This window comes from Oncorhynchus kisutch, linkage group LG15, assembly GCF_002021735.2.
Source record: "Oncorhynchus kisutch isolate 150728-3 linkage group LG15, Okis_V2, whole genome shotgun sequence".
NCBI lineage: Eukaryota > Metazoa > Chordata > Actinopteri > Salmoniformes > Salmonidae > Oncorhynchus > Oncorhynchus kisutch.
This window is the reverse complement of record NC_034188.2, coordinates 81,088,000-81,110,772: the sequence shown is the minus strand read 5'-3', so window position 1 is coordinate 81,110,772 and position 22,773 is coordinate 81,088,000. Positions and strand designations below refer to the sequence as shown.

The 22,773-nt window shown below is 48.5% G+C and overlaps 1 protein-coding gene across 1 annotated transcript in view; it reads right to left on the bottom strand.

The window, feature by feature from the left end:
• The window catches only part of LOC109909501 (arf-GAP with Rho-GAP domain, ANK repeat and PH domain-containing protein 1), a 70,518-nt gene that overhangs the window by 5,346 nt on the left and 42,399 nt on the right, over positions 1-22,773 (bottom strand). Inside the window, 10 exon segments of the mRNA XM_031791444.1 lie at positions 5,141-5,200; positions 6,952-7,034; positions 7,182-7,327; positions 9,464-9,577; positions 12,725-12,842; positions 12,962-13,039; positions 13,484-13,573; positions 15,731-15,878; positions 15,948-16,053; positions 22,056-22,289. Of these exon segments, the coding sequence (XP_031647304.1) occupies positions 5,141-5,200; positions 6,952-7,034; positions 7,182-7,327; positions 9,464-9,577; positions 12,725-12,842; positions 12,962-13,039; positions 13,484-13,573; positions 15,731-15,878; positions 15,948-16,053; positions 22,056-22,289 (1,177 nt within the window).

Sequence of the window (22,773 nt, the reverse complement as noted above, 5' to 3'; positions counted from 1 at the left end):
ATGCTGCAGTAGTTTATGTGTCGGGGGGCTAGGGTCAGTTTGTTATATCTGGAGTACTTCTCCTGTCTTATCCGGTGTCCTGTGTGAATTTAAGTATGCTCTCTCTAATTCTCTCTTTCTCTCTCTCTCTCGGAGGACCTGAGCCCTAGGACCATGCCTCAGGACTACCTGGCCTGATGACTCCTTGCTGTCCTCAGTCCACCTGGCCGTGCTGCTGCTCCAGTTTAAACTGTTCTGCCTGCGGCTATGGAACCCTGACCTGTTCACCAGATGTGCCAACTTGTCCCCCGGACATGCTGTTTTCAACTCTCTTTCTCTACCACACTTGCTGTCTTTAACTCTGAATGATCGGCTATGAAAAGACAACTGACATTTACTCCTGAGGTGCTGACTTGCTGAACCCTCTACAACCACTGTGATTATTATTATTTGACCCTGCTGGTCATCTATGAGCGTTTGAACATCTTGGCCATGTTCTGTTATAATCTCCACCCGGCACGGCCAGAAGAGGACTGGCCACCCCTCAGAGCCTGGTTCCTCTCCAGGTTTCTTCTTGGGTTTTGGCCTTTCTAGGGAGTTTTTCCTAGCCACCGTGCTTCTATACCTGCATTGTTTGCTGTTTGGGGTTTTAGGCTGGGTTTCTGTACAGCACTTTGAGATATCAGCTGATGTATGAAGGGCTATATAAATACATTTGATTTGATTTGAAAAAAAAAAAAAAAAAAAAACTCTGCATCTCTGCCCAGCCTGGTAAGAGGGGTCAAAAGGTTGTTCAGCATCCCCAGTAGCTCTGTAAGAGGGGTCAAAAGGTTGTTCAGCATCCCCGGTAGCTCTGTAAGAGGGGTCAAAAGGTTGTTCAGCATCCCCAGTAGCTCTGTAAGAGGGGTCAAAAGGTTGTTCAGCATCCCCGGTAGCTCTGTAAGAGGGGTCAAAAGGTTGTTCAGCATCCCCAGTAGCTCTGTAAGAGGGGTCAAAAGGTTGTTCAGCATCCCCAGTAGCTCTGTAAGAGGGGTCAAAAGGTTGTTCAGCATCCCCAGTAGCTCTGTAAGAGGGGTCAAAAGGTTGTTCAGCATCCCCAGTAGCTCTGTAAGAGGGGTCAAAAGGTTGTTCAGCATCCCCAGTAGCTCTGTAAGAGGGGTCAAAAGGTTGTTCAGCATCCCCAGTAGCTCTGTAAGAGGGGTCAAAAGGTTGTTCAGCATCCCCAGTAGCTCTGTAAGAGGAGAGAGGGTGTTATCCGTTGCTGGCCGGCTCTCCAGGCACCAACATGAACCTGAAGCCATAGACTGGCCAAACTCTTGTTTCTAAAAATGAATTCAAAGGCATTAATAAGTCATTTTTCATTTACTTTGTATTTAATTCTAAGGAAGTCACAGCCTAATCACAGCCTGTATATAGACTATAATGATTTAATACAACAGAATGTTATTTAAATGCTGAGTGTTTAATGTCCCTGACTCCCTACCAGCCTAGTGTGTCACACTCACTAATGCTTCACAATGTATTTTTCTTTGTAGGCTCTAGCCTTGATATAATTGAAATAATATAACCTAAATAATGAATTTCTGTTCCTTCTTAGTCTCCCTGTCTGGCTCCTGACCTATTTAGAGAGTTTATATGCTGTTTAATATGACATGTAGCCTATTTGAAATGATGAGCGGTAGGAAAGGACTTGATGGAGAGATGCACAACTCTCCATGAGCGATGAGTGAGATTTCCAACTCTGCTCACATGCTCTACTCCCAACTTCCCCTCTCTCACACACCCGCACAAGCACACTAAGACACACACAGTGCCTGGCGATAGAACCCTGGCAATAGATCCCAGGCAATAGAACCCTGGCAATAGAGCCCTGGCAATAGAACCCAGGCAATAGAACCCAGGCAATAGAACCCTGGCAATAGAACCCTGGCAATAGAACCCAGGCAATAGAACCCAGGCAATAGAACCCTGGCAATAGAACCCTGGCAATAGAGCCCAGGCAATAGAAACCTGGCAATAGAACCCAGGCAATAGAACACAGGCAATAGAACACAGGCAATAGAACCCAGGCAATAGAACACAGGCAATAGAGCCCTGGGCGTCAACACTTTCTCTCCCCCACACTCCCATTCAGAGAGACACACAGAAGCATCCAGCATCCTGCTCAAGGGCACATTGACAGATCTCCCACCAGGCCAAAAAACATGAACCCGAACCCACTCCCCCCTCAACCATCCGAGACCACTCCCACCCTCAACCATCCGAGACCACACCCACCCTCAACCATCCGAGACCACTCCCCCCCTCAACAATCCGAGACCACTCCCCCCTCAACCATCCGAGACCACTCCCACCCTCAACCATCCGAGACCACACCCACCCTCAACCATCCGAGACCACTCCCCCCCTCAACCATCCGAGACCACTCCCACCCTCAACCATCCGAGACCACTCCCACCCTCAACCATCCGAGACCACACCCATTCTCAACCATCCGAGACCACTCCCACCCTCAACCATCCGAGACCACTCCCCCCCTCAACCATCCGAGACCACTCCCCCCCTCAACCATCCGAGACCACTCCCCCCTCAACCATCCGAGACCACTCCCACCCTCAACCATCCGAGACCACTCCCACCCTCAACCATCCGAGACCACTCCCCCCCTCAACCATCCGAGACCACTCCCCCCCTCAACCATCCGAGACGACTCCCACCCTCAACCATCCGAGACCACTCCCCCCCTCAACCATCCGAGACCACTCCCACCCTCAACCATCCGAGACCACTTCCCCCCTCAACCATCCGAGACCACTCCCCCCCTCAACCATCCGAGACCACTCCCCCCACAACCATCCGAGACCACTCCCACCCTCAACCATCCGAGACCACACCCACCCTCAACCATCCGAGACCACTCCCACCCTCAACCATCCGAGACCACTCCCCCCCTCAACCATCCGAGACCACTCCCCCCCTCAACCATCCGAGACCACTCCCCCCTCAACCATCCGAGACCACTCGGGTGGCTAATCTAATAGAATCTACAGATTGCGTGTTGAAGATAAATACTTTTACTAAGAGTTTTGGTATATTAGTAATTGACTGACCCGGTCTCTCCAGATCTCCTAACAGTACTATTTTGAGGGTCAATTTTAGATCAGTGTTATGCATTTTCAGCCATTCCTGAACCTGAGACCAGAACCAGGCAACATGAGGGCAACACCAAAACAAATGGTCTATTGATTCTGTATCCTCACAACAAATACTGCAGAGCTTCGATGATTTTATTTTATGGCAAGAATTCAATATAATAATTTTAGCTGAAAAGCATGAAGTCTTGAATCTTGCGTTGTTTTATATATCAACTCATACACCCTGTACCATGGAATCGGTACATCAAAAATCTCTTCCCAACTATTTTGCAATCTGTATGGCCCAGCTGTCAACATCCTTGTCCTGAAATGAAACTGGTATACTTTCCTATCTATGCTATTTCTATTCCTCTTGTCAGTTTCGATCCTTTATATTGGGCAGACAGACCAGTTCCCTGCCTCCTCCCACCTGCCTCCTCCAGTATTGATCCTTCATATTGGGCAGACAGACCAGTCCCCTGCCTCCTCCCACCTGCCTCCTCCAGTATTGATCCTTCATATTGGGCAGACAGACCAGTCCCGTGCCTCCTCCCACCTGCCTCCTCCAGTATTGATCCTTCATATTGGGCAGACAGACCAGTCCCCTGCCTCCTCCCACCTGCCTCCTCCAGTATTGATCCTTCATATTGGGCAGACAGACCAGTCCCCTGCCTCCTCCCACCTGCCTCCTCCAGTATTGATCCTTCATATTGGGCAGACAGACCAGTTCCCTACCTCCTCCCACTGCCACCTGCCTCCTCCAGTTTTGATCCTTTATATTGGGCAGACAGACCCGTCCCCTGCCTCCTCCCACCTGCCTCCTCCAGTATTGATCCTTCATATTGGGCAGACAGACCAGTTCCCCACCTCCTCCCACCTGCCTCCTCCAGTATTGATCCTTCATATTGGGCAGACAGACCAGTTCCCCACCTCCTCCCACCTGCCTCCTCCAGTATTGATCCTTCATATTGGGCAGACAGACCAGTTCCCCACCTCCTCCCACCTGCCTCCTCCAGTATTGATCCTTCATATTGGGCAGACAGACCAGTTCCCCACCTCCTCCCACCTGCCTCCTCCAGTATTGATCCTTTATATTGGGCAGACAGACCAGTTCCCTACCTCCTCCCACTGCCACCTGCCTCCTCCAGTTTTGATCCTTTATATTGGTCAGACAGACCCGTTCCCTACCTCCCCCAGCTGCCACCTGCCTCCTCCATCATTTAAGAACAAAATTCCCTTTTCAAACATCTTTCCCATAAATACAGGTATTTTATCAACCAGCACATTTGAGTTGAGCCATAATATTTAATGTAATATTTGTTCTATCTCTTCAGGGGGATGAAATTTAAATTGTAGCCTTCATCCTCTTTCTATCTCGCATCATACCCCCACTGCTGACACCATACCCCCACTGCTGACACCATACCCCCACTACTGACACCATACCCCCACTACTGACATCATATCCCCACTGCTGACATCATACCCCCACTGCTGACATCATACCCCCACTGCTGACATCATACCCCCACTGCTGACATCATACCCCCACTGCTGACATCATACCCCCACTGCTGACATCTGTTCCCTGGTGTAGCTCAGTAAGTTCTAGAGAAATACAGGACATGCTGTATAGCACACACACACACACACACACACACACACACACACACACACACACACACACACACACACACACACACACACACACACACACACACACAGGACACACACAGGACACACACAGGCACACACAGACACACACAGGCACACACAGGACACACACAGGACACACACAGGACACACACACACACACACACAGACACACACAGACACACACACACACACACACAGACACACACAGACACACACACACACACACAGGACATACACAGGACACACACAGACACACACAGACACACACAGACACACACACACACACAAGAGACACACAGGACACACACAGACACACACAGGCACACACAGGCACACACAGACACAGGAGACACACACATTCAGGGACTCACCATTGCTGCCTCTCTGGCTTCTCCTGTTTTTCACTTCCATTGATCAGAGTCAGACCCCAACTACAGAGAGAGAGAGATAGGAAACATCACAGTCAGACCCTGACTACAGAGAGATAAAGAGAGATAGGAAACATCACAGTCAGACCCTGACTACAGAGAGATAAAGAGAGATAGGAAACATTAACTTCTTATGGCTGCAGGGGCAGTATTGAGTAGCTTGGATGAAAAGGTGCCCAGAGTAAACTGCCAGCTCCTCAGTCTCAGTTGCTAATATATGCATATTATTATTAGTATTGGATAGAAAACACTCTAAAGATTCCAAAACTGTCAAAATATTGTCTGTGAGTATAACAGAACTGATATTGCAGGCGAAACCCTGAGGAAAATCAAACCAGGAAGTGGCCTCTATCTTGAAAATTCCATGTTCCATAGCCTCCCTTTGCTCCATTTAAAGGGATATTAACCAGATTACTTTTCCTATCGCTTTCTCAAGGGGTCAACAGTCTTCAGACATAGTTTCAGGCTTTTATTTTGAAAAATGAGCCAAGTGGACACATGGGTTTTGCTCGCGCAACAGAGTTTGGGCTGCCATTGCCTTTCCCTCTCCTACTGATAAAGACATTTGCAGTTGATATATTATCGATTACATATTTTAAAAACAACATGAGGATTGATTATAAAAAACTGTGGACATTACGGAAAATATTTGGAATTTGTCTGCGTTGTCGTGACCGCTCTTTCCTGTGGATTTATGAACATAACGCGCCAAACAAAAGGAGGTATTTTGGGTATAAAAATAATCTTTATGGAACAAAAGGAACATTTATTGTGTAACTGTGAGTCTTGTGAGTGAAAACATCCGAAGATCATCAAAGGTAAGCGGTTCATTTTATTGCTTTTCTGACTTTCGTGACCAATCTACTTTGCTGCTAGCTGTTTGTAATGTTTTGTCTGCTGAGAGAGATGTCCTAACATAAACGCTTGGATAGCTTTTGCTGTAAAGCCTTTTTGAAATCTGACATGCCAGGTGGATTAACAACAAGCCAAGCTGTGTTTTGCTATATTGCACTTGTGATTTCATGAAAATTAAATATTTTTAGTAATTTAATTTGAATTTGAGGCTCATCGGGTGTGTGGCGAAAATGATCCCGCTAATGGGATGGGTGCGCCAAGATTAAGTGAGTGGAGATTTAGCAGCAGACAGACAGACAAAGGAGATGGTATAGGACTGTCCTGCCTTCTCTACTGTCAGCTACTGTTCTCTAGTCACTAAAGAACAGGACTGTGGAGTGAGACTGCTCTATAACAGTCTCTCTCTCTCTCTCAGAGAGAGGGAGAGGGGAAAGACAAGGAGAGAGTGAGACACAGGGAGAGGGGTTCTGACCAGTTGGGTGGTCATGGGACAGGCAGGAAGAGAGGACAGAGAGGTGCTCTGACCAGGCAGGAGGAGAGGACAGAGAGGTGCTCTGACCAGGCAGGAGGAGAGGACAGAGAGGTGTTCTGATCAGGCAGGAGGAGAGGACAGAGAGGTGTTCTGATCAGGCAGGAGGAGAGGACAGAGAGGTGTTCTGATCAGGCAGGAGGAGAGGACAGAGAGGTGTTCTGATCAGGCAGGAGGAGAGGACAGAGAGGTGTTCTGATCAGGCAGGAGGAGAGGACAGAGAGGTGTTCTGACCAGACAGGAGGAGAGAACAGAGAGGTGTTCTGACCAGGCAGGAGGAGAGAACAGATAGGTGACCTGACCAGGCAGGAGGAGAGGACAGAGAGGTGACCTGACCAGGCAGGAGGAGAGGACAGAGAGGTGTTCTGACCAGGTGGGTGGTCGTAGTTTCTTCTTGATGCCTAGATAGACCCTCAGGTTCTTCACCTGCCATTCCCTCTCTGGACGATTACTCTACAGGGACACAAAACAGACAGATTAGATGTTTAGATGTTTTTGTGTGTGTGTGTGTGTGTGTGTGTGTGTGTGTGTGTGTGTGTGTGTGTGTGTGTTTTTGTGTGTATGTGTTTTTGTGTGTGTGTGTGTGTGTGTGTCTCTTACCCGCACTTCCTTGTACATCCTGAGGGAGGCAGTGCTCAGGATGAAGTAGCGGTCGTGGAAGCTGCCGGTATTCAGTCCCAATCCCAGAATGCTCCTCTCCTCCCGGAACTTCACCATCCCGTGCTTGGACACATCCACTTTACTGGCTATGGGGGGACGAGATGTACCAAATCAGAAACAGCATAGGGGTAATAGCAGAGCTGAGAAGTCAATTAAATTGTGTGTGTGTGTGTGTGTGTGTGTGTGTGCTGGGAACGTTGATATATGTATTTTGTTTTCAATGGGAGTGAACAGACTGTTTTGCAGCACAGACTGGAATATGTTCTGAGATTCCTCCAATGGCATTGAGGAGTACACCACATCTCGTCGGATGTGGCAGGGCTTGCAAACCATTACAGACTACAAAGGGAAGCACAGCCGAGAGCTGCCCAGTGACACGAGCCTACCAGACAAGCTAAACCACTTCTATGCTCGCTTCGAGGAAAATAACACTGAAACATGCATGAGAGCACCAGCTGTACCGGAAGACTTGTGATCCCTCTCCTCACAGTCGATGTGAGTAAGACCTTTAGACAGGTCAACATTCACATGGCCGCATGGCCAGATGGATTACCAGGACGTGTACTGCGAGCATGCGCTGACCAACTAGCAAGTGTCTTCACTGACATTTTCAACCTCGCCCTGTCCTAGTCTGTAATACCAACATGTTTTAAGCAGACCACCATAGTCCCTGTGCCCAATAATTCTAAGGTAACCTGCCTAAATTACTACCGACCCGTAGTACTCACATCTGTAGCCATGAAGTGCTTTCAAAGGCTGGTCATGGCTCACATCCACACACTCATCCCAGAAACCCTCCAATTTGCATACCACCCCAACAGATCCACAGATGACGCAGCCTCCATTGCCCTCCACACTGCCCTTTCCCAACTGGACAAAAGGAACACCTACAGTATGTGAGAATGCTTTTCATTGACTTCAGCTCAGCTTTCAACACCATAGTGCCCGCAAAGCTCATCACTGAGCTAAGGACCCTGGGACTAAACACCTCCCTCTGCAACTGGATCCTGGACTTCCTGACGGGCCGTCCCCAGGTGGTAAGGGTAGGTAACAACACATCTGCCACGCTTCTCCTCAACATGGGGGCCCCTCAGGGGTGTGTGATCTGACCCCTCCTATACTCCCTGTTCACTCATGATTGAATGGCCAGGCACGACTCCAACACTATCATTAAGTTTGCTGACGACACAACAGTGGTAGGCCTGATCCCCGACAACGACGAGACAGCCTATAGGGAGGAGATCAGAGACCTGGCTGTGTGGTGCCAGGACAACAACCTCTCCCTCAATGTGATCAAGACAAAGGAGATGATTGTGGACTGTGGAAAAGAGGACCGAGCACGCCCCCATCGACAGGCTGCATCGACATGGTCCAAGCACACCATGACGGTCGTGAAGAGGGCACGACAAAACCTATTCCCCCTCAGGAGACTGAAAAGATTTGGCATGGGTCCTCAGATCCTCAAAAGGTTCTACTGCTGCACCATCGAGAGCATTCTGACTGGTTGAATCACGGCCTGGTATGGCAACTGTTCGTCCCGCCGACCGCAAGGCACTACAGAGGGTAGTGCGAACGGCCCAGTGCACCACTGGACCTCTTTACCAGGCGCTGTCAGAGGAAGGCCTTAAACATTTTCGAAGACTCTTGCCATCCTAGTCATAGACTGTTCTCTCTGCTACCGCACGGCAAGCGGTACTGGAGCGCCAAGTCTTTGTCCAAGAGGCTTCTAAACAGCTTCTACACCTTCTACCCACCACTCTCTGTTGTCATCTATGCATAGTCACTTTAATTAACTCTACCTACATGTACATACTACCTCAACTAACCGGTGCCCCCACACATTGACTCTGTATCAGTACCCCCCTGTATATAGTCTCACTATTGTTATTTTACTGCTGCTCTTTAATTACTTGTTACTTTTATCTCTTATTTTTATCTGCATTGTTGGTTAGGGGCTCGTAAGTAAACGTTTCACTGTAAGGTCCTGTTGTATTTGGGGCATGTGACTAATAACATTTGAACTGGTGCTGCTCGGAGCCGAAGGGTGCTGCTTAGACCCCTCCACAGTTCACAATGCTCTGGCAAAACATGACAATACTTGATGATAGTTGATGGAAACAGCGCATGTTTTAGCTTTGCCCAAACCATAACCACTCAGAATGAATTCCTAAACTGTTAATTTTTGAAATATGCGTGGTTAGTGTGTGTGTGTGTGTGTGTACCCAGGTAGATGCGTATGGCCTCCATGGCGAGATGTTTTTTGACCAGCAAGTGGGAGTCGGTACCCAGAGAATGGATGATGGGTAACACACGCTCCAGATGATGCAATGGACGCTCTGAGAGAGAGAGAGAGACAGAGACAGAGAGAGACAGAGAGATAGACAGAGACAGAGAGATAGACAGAGACAGAGAGAGAGATACAGAGAGAGAGATACAGAGAGATACAGAGAGACACAGAGAGAGAGATACAGAGAGAGACAGAGAGGGAGAGAGAGACAGAGAGAGCGAGAGAAAGAGAGAGAGAGACAGAGAGAGAGAGACAGAGAAAAAGAGAGAGAGAGAGACAGAGAAAAAGAGAGAGAGAGAGAGACACAGAGGGAAGGGGACAAAAAAAGTCTCAACATCAGCATCACCCCTCCATAGCACTACCATCCCCTCATCCCATACCTCTTCCCCACCTCTCCTTCCTCTCTCTCTACTCCCACCTCTCTCTCTCTACTCCCAACTCTCCTTCCTCTCTCTCTCTACTCCCACCTCTCCTTCCTCTCTCTCTCCTCCCACCTCTCCTTCCTCTCTCTCTCCTCCCACCTCTCCTTCCTCTCTCTCTCTACTCCCACCTCTCCTTCCTCTCTCTCTCTACTCCCACCTCTCCTTCGTCTCTCTCTCTCTACTCCCACCTCTCCTTCCTCTCTCTCTCTACTCCCACCTCTCCTTCCTCTCTCTCTCTACTCCCACCTCTCCTTCCTCTCTCTCTCTCTACTCCCACTTCTCCTTCCTCTCTTACAGTGCCTTGCGAAAGTATTCGGCCCCCTTGAACTTTGCGACCTTTTGCCACATTTCAGGCTTCAAACATAGAGATATAAAACTGTATTTTTTTGTGAAGAATCAACTACAAGTGGGACACAATCATGAAGTGGAACGACATTTATTGGATATTTCAAATTTTTTTAACAAATCAAAAACTGAAAAATTGGGCGTGCAAAATTATTCAGCCCCTTTACTTTCAGTGCAGCAAACTCTCTCCAGAAGTTCAGTGAGGATCTCTGAATGATCCAATGTTGACCTAAATGACTAATGATGATAAATACAATCCACCTGTGTGTAATCAAGTCTCCGTATAAATGCACCTGCACTGTGATAGTCTCAGAGGTCCGTTAAAAGCGCAGAGAGCATCATGAAGAACAAGGAACACACCAGGCAGGTCCGAGATACTGTTGGGAAGAAGTTTAAAGCCGGATTTGGATACAAAAAGATTTCCCACGCTTTAAACATCCCAAGGAGCACTGTGCAAGCAATAATATTGAAATGGAAGGAGTATCAGACCACTGCAAATCTACCAAGACCTGGCCGTCCCTCTAAACTTTCAGCTCATACAAGGAGAAGACTGATCAGAGATGCAGCCAAGAGGCCCATGATCACTCTGGATGAACTGCAGAGATCTACAGCTGAGGTGGGAGACTCTGTCCATAGGACAACAATCAGTCGTATATTGCACAAATCTGGCCATCATGGAAGAGTGGCAAGAAGAAAGCCATTTCTTAAAGATATCCATAAAAAGTGTTGTTTAAAGTTTGCCACAAGCCACCTGGGAGACACACCAAACATGTGGAAGAAGGTGCTCTGGTCAGATGAAACCAAAATTGAACTTTTTGGCAACAATGCAAAACGTTATGTTTGGCGTAAAAGCAACACAGCGCATCACCCTGAACACACCATCTCCACTGTCAAACATGGTGGTGGCAGCATCATGGTTTGGGCCTGCTTTTCTTCAGCAGAGACAGGGAAGATGGTTAAAATTGATGGGAAGATGATGGAGCCAAATACAGGACCATTCTGGAAGAAAACCTGATGGAATCTGCAAAAGTCTACAATGGAATGGTTCAAAAATAAACATATCCAGGTGTTAGAATGGCCAAGTCAAAGTCCAGACCTGAATCCAATCGAGAATCTGTGGAAAGAACTGAAAACTGCTGTTCACAAATGCTCTCCATCCAACCTCACTGAGCTCGAGCTGTTTTGCAAGGAGGAATGGGAAAAAATGTCAGTCTCTCGATGTGCAAAACTGATAGAGACATACCCCAAGCGACCTACAGCTGTAATCGCAGCAAAAGGTGGCGCTACAAAGTATTAACTTAAGGGGGCTGAATAATTTTGCACGCCCAATTTTTCAGTTTTTGATTTGTAAAAAAAGTTTGAAATATCCAATAAATGTCGTTCCACTTCATGATTGTGTCCCACTTGTTGTTGATTCTTCACAAAAAATACAGTTTTATATCTTTATGTTTGAAGCCTGAAATGTGGCAAAAGGTCGCAAAGTTCAAGGGGGCCGAATACTTTCGCAAGGCACTGTACATACTCCTCTCTCTTCTGCTCCTTCTCAAAAACCCATTGGAGGAGAAGGTCAGAGGGGAGGGACCTCTGTTTTTCTCATCCAACGGTTTTTCTCATCCAACGGAGTATGCAATTATGAAAAGGCCTCTCTCTCTCTCTCTCTCTCTCTCTCACATTAAGAACACCTGCTCTTTCCATGACAGACTGACCAGGTCAATCCAGCTGAAAGCTATGATCCCTTATTGATGTCACTCAATCAGTGTAGGTGAAGGGGAGGTGACCAGGTTAAAGAAGGATTTTCAGATGGATTGTGTGTGTGTGTCAATCAGAGGGTCAAAGGGCAAGACAACATATTTAAGTGCCTTTGAACGGGGTATGGTAGTAGGTGCCAGGCACACCGGTTTGTGTCAAGAACTGCAATGCTGCTGGGTTTTTCACGCTCAACAATTTCCTGTGTGTATCAAGAATGGTCCACCACCCAAAGGACATCCAGCCAACTTGACACAACTGTGGGAAGCATTGGAAAAAACGTGACACTTTGTAGAGTCCATGTCCTGATGAATTGAGGCTGTTCTGAGGGCAAAAGGGGGGGTGCAACTCAATATTAGGAAGGTGTTTGGTATACTCAGTGTATATCTGTCCTCCAATCTTTTACAACTCACCCATCTCCTCCTTCTGACTGACCTCCCATCTCTCTCTCCACTCACCCATCTCCTCCTTCTGACTGACCTCTCATCTCTCTCTCCACTCACCGGTCTCCTCCTTCTGGCTGACCTCTCATCTCTCTGTCCACTCACCGGTCTCCTCCTTCTGACTGACCTCCCATCTCTCTGTCCACTCACCCATCTCCTCCTTCTGACTGACCTCCCATCTCTCTCTCCACTCACCGGTCTCCTCCTTCTGACTGACCTCCCATCTCTCTGTCCACTCACCGGTCTCCTCCTTCTGGCTGACCTCCCAGCAGCTCCAGTAGTCTTTGTCTCTGACCTGGATCTTCCGCCGGTCCAGAATCTCACAGGTCAGCTCTGCTGCCGTCATAGAACCAGGGATCTGGAGGGGAGAGCAGTGGAGGGAGTGAGATTCAGGACCACTTCTTACTCTCTTTATTTCCCTATCGTGATAAAGGTGAGATCATAAGGGGTTAGGTAAGGTCAGAGGTGAGAGGTCACCTTGACATGCTGCTCTGTCGTCTCCTTCTTCTCCTCCAGGTACACTGTACAGATGAAGTCACCTGCTGACCCCGACGCCTGCACAACCCACACACACACACGCACGCACGCACGCACGCACGCACGCACACACACACACACACACACACACACACACACACACACACACACACACACACACACACACACACACACACACACACACACACACACACACACACAAATTCAAGTAGTGTTAAAGCACATTGGGTTACTGCAGAACACTGTATGATATAAGAAGGTAGTGTGACTCACAGAAGCCTTGGTGTTGTGGAGGTGTGTGTGAGTACTGTGTGACTCACAGAAGCCTTGGTGTTGTGGAGGTGTGTGTGAGTACTGTATGACTCACAGAAGCCTTGGTGTTGAGGTGTGTGTGAGTACTGTATGACTCACAGAAGCCTTGGTGTTGAGGTGTGTGTGTGAGTACTGTATGACTCACAGAAGCCTTGGTGTTGAGGTGTGTGTGAGTACTGTATGACTCACAGGGACGCTGGAGTTGTGGTTCAACTTCTCTCTGACTTTAATGATGGCCGTGATCTCATCCAGCTGTCTTTTCAGCTGCAGCTCATCCACCTGAACCGCAAAACAACCACAAACGGTCAACCACCCACGGTCAACCACCCACAGTCAACCACCCATGGTCAACCACCCACGGTCAACCACACACGGTCAACCACTCATGGTCAACCACCCACGGTCAACCACACACGGTCAACCACTCACGGTCAACCACACACGGTCAACCACACACGGTCAACCACACACGGTAAACCACACACGGTCAACCACACACGGTCAACCACATGACAAAACAACATGATCGTATTTTTGGATCCTCTGGGAGGAGAAGAGACACAGTCTGGTATCAATCACCATGACAGCCTTGAGTTGGGGAGGAGCACTTTGGGGTAGAGGTCAGGTCAGATGATGTGAGGAAGAACAGATATCACTCAGGTTCTGCCTAGCAACAGAGATACATTGGCTGTTTAGTTGTGGAGGAGGAGACTCAGCCCAGGAGAAAGGGTTAAATATCAGTGCTTGTGTGAAACGTTTTTTTTCATCTGAATTACAGCTGTAACGACCCTTTGGGAAGAATTAAACTTGGTTCATCTTCTCTAGTGTCCGTGACGTATTTACTCTGAGAAATTAGAACCTGACAGTATATAACGACTCACTCCATGGTTGAAACATCATTGACCAACTCACAGTGTAGTCACCCCCCTACTAAACACTGTAGTCACCCCCCTACCAAAAACTGTAGTCACCCCCCTACTAAACACTGTAGTCACCCCCCTACCAAAAACTGTAGTCACCCCCCTACCAAACACTGTAGTCACCCCCCTACTAAACACTGTAGTCACCCCCCTACCAAACACTGTAGTCACCCCCCTACCAAACACTGTAGTCACCCCCCTACCAAACACTGTAGTCACCCCCCTACCAAACACTGTAGTCACCCCCCTACCAAACACTGTAGTCACCCCCCTACCAAACACTGTAGTCACCCCCCTACTAAACACTGTAGTCACCCCCCTACCAAAAACTGTAGTCACCCCCCTACCAAACACTGTAGTCATCCCCCTACCAAACAGTGTAGCCATCCCCCTACCAAACACTGCAGCCATCCCCCTACCAAACACTGCAGCCATCCCCCTATCAAACACTGCGGCCATCCCCCTACCAAACACTGTAGTCATACCCCTACCAAACACTGTAGTCATACCCCTACCAAACACTGCGGCCATCCCCCTACCAAACACTGCGGCCATCCCCCTACCAAACACTGTGGCCATCCCCCTACCAAACACCAAAGTCATACCCCTACCAAACACCAGAGGGCAGAAGAGAGCTAGTGCCTAAACTCAAAGATGACAGAGTGCCGTGGGGATTCCACTATGTACAGATCTAGGATCAGCTTCCTCTACCTTAATCTTAACCTTAAACATTAGCAGGGGAAAATGCTAAACTGACCCAAGATCAGCATCTATGGGCAATAATGCACTAGTACATTTAAATTTAAGTCATTTAGCAGACGCTCTTATCCAGCGGGACTTACAGGAGCAATTAGGGTTAAGTGCCTTGCTCAAGGGCACATCAGCAGATTGTTCACCTTGTCGGACTCAGGGATTCAAACCAGCAACTTTTCAGTTACTGGCTCAATGCTCTAAACTGCTAGGCTAGCTGCCGCCTCTGAGGTTAGGGGTCAGGGTTTAGAGCTAACAGGGTCTCTGACCTCAAAGACGTCAGTGTAGTGCTCTATGAGGTTAGGGGTCAGGGGTTAGAGTTTACAGGGTCTCTGACCTCAAAGACGTCAGTGTAGTGCTCTATGAGGTTAGGGGTCAGGGGTCAGAGCTAACAGCGTCTCTGACCTCAAAGACGTCAGTGTAGTGGTCTATGAGGTTAGGGGTCAGGGGTTAGAGTTTACAGGGTCTCTGACCTCAAAGACGTCAGTGTAGTGCTCTATGAGGTTAGGGGTCAGGGGTTAGAGCTAACAGCGTCTCTGACCTCAAAGACGTCTGTGTAGTGCTCTATGAAGTTAAGGGTTAGGGGTCAGGGGTCAGAGCTAACAGCGTCTCTGACCTCAAAGACGTCAGTGTAGTGCTCTATGAGGTTAGGGGTTAGGGGTCAGGGGTCAGAGCTAACAGCGTCTCTGACCTCAAAGACGTCCGTGTAGTGCTCTATGAGGTTAGGGGTTAGGGGTCAGGGGTTAGAGCTAACAGCGTCTCTGACCTCAAAGACGTCCGTGTAGTGCTCTATGAGTTCCTCTACGACGAGGCCAGCGGTGTAGTCCTTCCCGTCGCTCTGGAACAGTGTTGGGCCAAATACTATAGCCAGGTTATGGAGATTCATCTGGTTCAGCTCTGCAAACCGCTGCACACTGTGGACAACACACACACCGTTACACTCTGACCTGAGGGGGGTGTGTGTGTGTTTATATGTGTCTCACCAGTAGAGGTGGTTGACCAGGGCTCGTAGCGTGGCCTTGTTGACTCTGGGCAGCTGGCTCAGCAGCAGCTGGTACTGACAGATCTTTCTGCTCTCCTCTGGGATCACTGACAGACAACACACACACAGCCAAGCATGTTTAATTCAGTTAGGTCACGTTTGGTTCCTAGTGAATACTCCCCTGCTATATAGTACCTCACCCCTATTTTAGGGTGAGTGTCGGGAGTTGGGGTTAGAGTGTAGGGTGCTATGGTTAGGGTGTACGGTGTTGGGGTTAGGGTATAAGGGTAGAGGTTAGGGTTAGGGTGTAGGGAATTAAGGTTAGGGTGTTGGGGTTAGGGTTAGGGTGTAGGGGTAGTGGTTAGAGTGTAGGGGTAGTGGTTAGAGTGTAGGGGTAGTGGTTAGAGTGTAGGGGTAGGAGTTAGAGTGTAGGGCTAGTGGTTAGGGTGTAGGGCTAGTGGTTAGGGTTAGGGAGTTAGGGGTAAGGGTGTAGGGGTAGGGGTTAGGGTGTTGGGGTTAGGGTGTAGGGCTAGTGGTTAGGGTGTAGGGCTAGTGGTTAGGGTGTTGGGGTTAGGGAGTTAGGGGTAAGGGTGTAGGGGTAGGGGTTAGGGTGTTGGGGTTAGGGTTAGGGAGTTAGGGGTAAGGGTAGGGGTTAAGGTGTAGGGGTAGTGGTTAGGGTGTTGGGGTTAGGGGTAGGGGTTAAGGGTAGGGTTAGGGAGTTAGGGGTTAGGGTGTAGGGGTAAGGGTTTAGGGGTAGTGGTTAGGGTGTTGGGGTAGGGGTTAGGATGTTGGGGTAGGGGTTAAGGGTAGGGTTAGGGAGTTAGGGGTAAGGGTGTAGGGGTAGTGGTTAGGGTGTTGGGGTAGGGGTTAGGGTGTTGGGGTAGGGGTTAAGGGTAGGGTTAGGGAGTTAGGGGTAAGGGTGTAGGGGTAGTGGTTAGGGTGTTGGGGTAAGGGTTAGGGTGTTGGGGTAGGGGTTAAGGGTAGGGTTAGGGAGTTAGGGGTAAGGGTGTAGGGGTAGTGGTTAGGGTGTTGGGGTAGGGGTTAGGATGTTGGGGTAGGGGTTAAGGGTAGGGTTAGGGAGTTAGGGGTAAGGGTGTTGGGGTAGGGGTTAGGGTGTTGGGGTAGGGGTTAGGATGTTGGGGTAGGGGTTAAGGGTAGGGTTAGGGAGTTAGGGGTAAGGGTGTAGGGGTAGGGGTTAGGGTGTTGGGGTAGGGGTTAAGGGTAGGGTTAGGGAGTTAGGGGTAAGGGTGTAGGGGTAGGGGTTAGGGTGTTGGGGTAGGGGTTAAGGGTAGGGTTAGGGAGTTAGGGGTAAGGGTGTAGGGGTAGGGGTTAGGGTGTTGGGGTAGGGGTTAGGGGTTTTGTATACATTTCATAATATTTCAACCTCTTTTTTTCAATTTTCGAATAAAATATACCTTCCTGCAACCCGCCTCACCCAATGTGGTACAGATCTGGAATTCTTTAGACCTTCTAATTGGAACCTCCATCAGCAGCTAGGCAGCTAATTAGCTACTAGCTTTTTAGTCCTCGTTAGCCACTGCTAGCGGTCTTTACCTTTAGCTCGGACTCCAGCCACTTTAGCCCGGATAGCCTGGATAATACCTGCCAGTCTGCACAGCGCGATACCAGCCCTGGGCATATCGGACTGCTTTTTTATCCACTACATCACCGGATTGCTGCCGCAAGCTCTGGACCATTACACCGAATCTTCACAGCTAACTAGTTGCTACCGAGTGGCTATTGTGGCTAATGCCCTTGTCCAGAAGCATGCACCAGCCAGCCTCGAGTTAGCCTCGAGCTAGGCCCATGTCCCGGCTAGCAAACGAAGTACACCAACTACAATACCTCTCTTCCCAATTGGACTGGACCCTTTGTCGACAAGGAGCCCCGCCGATCCATCACAACTGGTCTGCTGACATAATCCGGCCGATGTGCTGGTGTTGATCCATCTGCTAGCCCCGGCCTGCTAGCTTCCTGAACGCCGTGTCTCCCGCTCGCCTTGCTTAATAATCGACTACCGAACGGCTCCCTGTTTCATCTTTGCTGCTCATTGGACCCTGTGATCACTCAGATACACAACTGATGCCTGCTGGACTGTACATTAACACAGTACTTCATTTTGTTTATCTGTCGGCCCCAGCCTCGAACTCAGGCCCTGTGTGTAGATACCTGACCCTCTCTGCCCATTCAACGCCATTATACCATTTGTTATCTCACCCATTGCTGTTGTAGCTCTCCCAATCAACACCTGTGATTGCTTTATACCTCTCTCTAATGTCAATATGCCTTGTATCCTGTTGCTTGGGGCAGCTCTCATTGTTTTACTTTACTGCGGAGCCCTTAATCCTGCTCAACATGCCTCAGATAGCCCCCTTGTCCCACCCCCACACATGCGGAGACCGCACATAGCTTAACTGGCACCTCCAGAGATAAAACCTCTCTCATTGTCACTCAATGCCTAGGTTTATCCCCAGTGTACTCGCATCCTACCATACCCTTGTCTGTACACTATGCCCTGAATCTATCCTACCACGCCCAGAAATCTGCTCCTTTTTATTCTCTGTTCCCAAAGCACTAGACGACCAGTTCTTATAGCCTTTAGCCGTACCCTTATCTTACTCCTCCTCTGTTCCTCTGGTGATGTAGAGGTTAACCCAGGCCCTGTGTGTCCCCAGGTACTTTCATTTGTTGGCTTCTGCAACTGTAGAAGTCTTGGGTTCATGCATGTTAACATCCCCAATTACAACATTTTCCGTCAAGACAGAACTGCTAAAGGGGGCGGAATTGCAATCTACAGTAGAGATAGCCTGCAGAGTTCTGTCATACTATCCAGGTCTAAGCCTAAAAAGCTTCTACTTTTAAAGATCCATCTCCCCAGAAATAAGTCACTGTTGCTGCTTGTTATAGACCCCCCTCAGCTCCCAGCTGTGCCCTGGACTGTGAATGTGAATTGATTGCCCCCCATTTATCATCAGAGTTTGTACTGTTAGGTGGTCTTCTAAATTGGGATATGCTTAACACCCCGGCCATCCTACAATCTAAAGTAGATACCCTCAATCTCACACAAATTATCAAGGAACCTACCAGGTACAACCCCAAATCCGTAAACATGGGCACCCTCATAGATATCATCCTGACCAACTTGCCCTCTAAATACACCTCTGCTGTCTTCAACCAGGATCTCAGTGATCATTGCCTCATTGGCTGCGTCCGTTATGGGTCCGCAGTCAAACGACCACCCCTCATCACTGTCAAGCGCTCCCTAAAAAACTTCTGTGAACAGGCCTTTCTAATCGACCTGGCCTGGGTATCCTGGAAGGATATTGACCACATCCCGTCAGTAGAGGATGCCTGGTTGTTCTTTAAATGTGCTTTCCTCACCATTAAATAAGCATGCCCCTTTCAAAAAATGTAAAACTAAGAACAGATTATAGCCCTTGGTTCACTCCAGACTTGACTGCCCTTGACCAGCACAAAAACACCCTGTGGCGTACAGCAACATGCAACTTTTCAGGGAAGTCAGGAACCAATACGAACAGCCAGGTAGGAAAGCAAAGGCTTTTTCAAACTGAATTTTTCATCATGCAGCACGAATTCCAAAAAGTTTTGGGACGTTTTGTTTTTAGGAAGTTTTGTAAAGCACCTCCTACCAGCTGCTCACTGCACTGAGACTAGGAACCACTGCCACCAGCAATAAATCCATGATAATTGAGAATTTCAATAAGAATTTCTCTACGGCTGGCCATACTTTCCACCTGGCTACCCAAACTCCGGCCAACAGCTCTGCACCACCCCGCGGCAACTGGCCCAAAATCAGCTGGGGAAGACAATCAGGACCCCCTTTTCCTAAAGTTATCCGCCGCCATTGTTGCAACCCCTATTACTAGTCTGTTTAACCTCTCTTTCATATTGTCTGAGATTTCTAAAGATTGGAAAGCGGCCGCGGTCATCCTTCTCTTCAAAGGGGGAGACACTCTTCACCCGAACTGTAACAGACCTATATCCATCCTACCCTGCCTTTCTAAAGTCTTTGAAAGTCAAGTGAACAAACAGATCACCAAAAAGTTTGAATCCCACCTTCTCCGCAATCTGGTGTCTGAGCCGGTCACGGGTGCACCTCAGCCACGCTCAAGGTCCTAAATGATATCATAACCGCCATCGATAAAAGACAGTACTGTGCAGCCATCTTCATCGACTTGCCCAAGGCTTTAAACTCTGTCAATCACCGTATTCTTCTAGGCAGACTCGACAGCCTTGGTTTCTCTAATGACTGCCTCGCCTGGTTCACTAACTACTTCTCAGATAGAGTTCAGTGTGTCAAATCAGAGGGCCTGTTGTCCGAACCTCTGGCAGTCTCCATGGGGGTGCCACAGGGTTCAATTCTCGGGCCGACTCTTTTCTCTGTATATATATGTATATATATCAATGATGTCGCTCTTGCTGCGGGTGATTCTTTGATCCACCTCTACGCAGACGACACCATTCTGTATACTTCTGGCCCTTCTTTGGACACTGTGTTAACAAACCTCCAAATGAGCTTCAATGTAATACAACACTCCTTTGTTGGGCTCCAACTGCTCTTAAATGCTAGTAAAACTAAATGCATGGTCTTCAACCGATCACTGCCCGCACCCGCCCGCCCAACTAGCATTACTACTCTGGACGGTTCTGACTTAGAATATGCGGACAACTATAAATACCTAGGTGTCTGGCTAGTCTGTAAACTCTCCTTCCAGACTGACATCAGGCATCTCCAATCCAAAGTTAAATCTAGAATTGGCTTCCTATTTCGCAACAAAGCCTCCTTCACTCATGTTGCCAAAAATACCCTCGTAAAACTGACTATCCTACCGATCCTTGACTTCGTCGATGTCATTTACAAAATAGCCTCCAACCCTCTACTCAGCAAATTGGATGCAGTCTATCACAGTGCCATCTGTTTTGTCACCAAAGCCCCATATACTACCCACCATTGCGACCCGTATGCTCTCGTTGGCTGGACCTCGCTACATATTCGTCACCAAACCCACTGGCTCCAGGTCATCTATAATTCTTTGCTAGGTAAAGCTCCGCCTTATCTCAGCTCACTGGTCACCATAGCAACACCCACCCGTAGCACGCGCCGCAGCAGGTATATCTCACTGATCATCCCCAAAGCCAACACCTCGTTTGGCCGCCTTTCCATCCAGTTCTCTGCTGCCAATGACTGGAATGAATTCACTGAAGTTGGAGACTCATATCTCCCTCACTAACTTTAAGCGTCAGCTGTCAGAGCAGCTTATCGATCGCTGCAGCTGTACATAGCCCATCTGTAAATAGCCCACCCAACCAACCAACTACCTACCTCATCCCCATATTTGTTTTTTGTTTTTCTGCTCATTTGCACACCAGTATTTCTACTTGCACAGCCTCATCTGCACATCTATCACTCCAGTGTAAATTGCTAAATTGCTAACTTCACCACTATTGGCCTATTTATTGCCTTGCCTCCTTACTTCATTTGCACGCACTGTATAGCGATTTTCTCTTGTGTTATTGACTGTATGTTTGTTTACTCCATGTGTAACTCTGTGTTGATTTTGTCCCACTGCTATGCTTTATCTTGACCAGGTCGCAGTTGTAAATGAGAACTTGTTCTCAACTGGCCTACCTGGTTAAATAAAGGTGTTCTCAACTGGCCTACCTGGTTAAATAAAGGTGTTCTCAACTGGCCTACCTGGTTAAATAAAGGTGTTCTCAACTGGCCTACCTGGTTAAATAAAGGTGTTCTCAACTGGCCTACCTGGTTAAATAAAGGTGTTCTCAACTGGCCTACCTGGTTAAATAAAGGTGTTCTCAACTGGCCTACCTGGTTAAATAAAGGTGTTCTCAACTGGCCTACCTGGTTAAATAAAGGTGAAATAAATAATAAATAACTAAAAGGGTTAGGGTGTAGGGTTAGGGTGTAGAGGTAGGGGTTAGGGTGTAGGGTTAGGGTGTAGAGGTAGGGGTTAGGGGTGTAGGGTTAGGGTGTAGAGGTAGGGGTTAGGGTGTAGAGGTGGGGGTTAGGGTGTAGAGGTAGGGGTTAGGGTGTAGAGGTAGGGGTTAGGGTGTAGGGTGTAGGGCTCACCAGGTGTGCTGAGCCATGCGCTAGCAGCCAGTATGGTGAACAGTCCCTCTCCAGACTCTCTGAAGAAGCGTTCAGTGTGGTTAGACACGTCGTCCACCTGGTGCTCACCCTCCTTCAGACGCACGCTACGGGCATCACGTCGAAATGCCTCGCACAGCGCCGCCACGCGACTGTTCACACCGCTCTTACGGTAGATACCCTCGATGTCAGACCTAAAACACACACACACAGATTAAAACTCACACACAGACATGAATATACACACACTTCATAACACCCACCCTTTCACAACCTCTTCTCTTACTGACCAACCAAAACAGAGTTCAGAGGTCAGGAGGCAAGCAGCTAATCAGAGCCCAGAAGGGGATTAGGCAGAGTTAGCAGATGTAAGAACAGATTAACATTCCAACACAAAAAAGGAGAACTACCCAGAATCAACAGGTTCAGCCTGAATCCCCAGTAAGACCCAGTGAGTCACTAGTTCAATAGGAAAGAAACAACAGGAGAAACCACAAGCCTTGGTCCTCAGAGAGAGAGACGAAGTAAACACATAACCTGAGAGGAGAGAGAGAGAGAGAGAGAGAGAGAGAGAGAGAGAGAGAGAGAGAGAAGTTAACACAACCTGAGAGAGAGAGAGAGAGAGAGAGAGGTTAACACATAACCTAGGAGAGAGAGAGAGGAGAGAGAGAGAGAGAGAGAGAGAAGAGAGAGAGAGAGA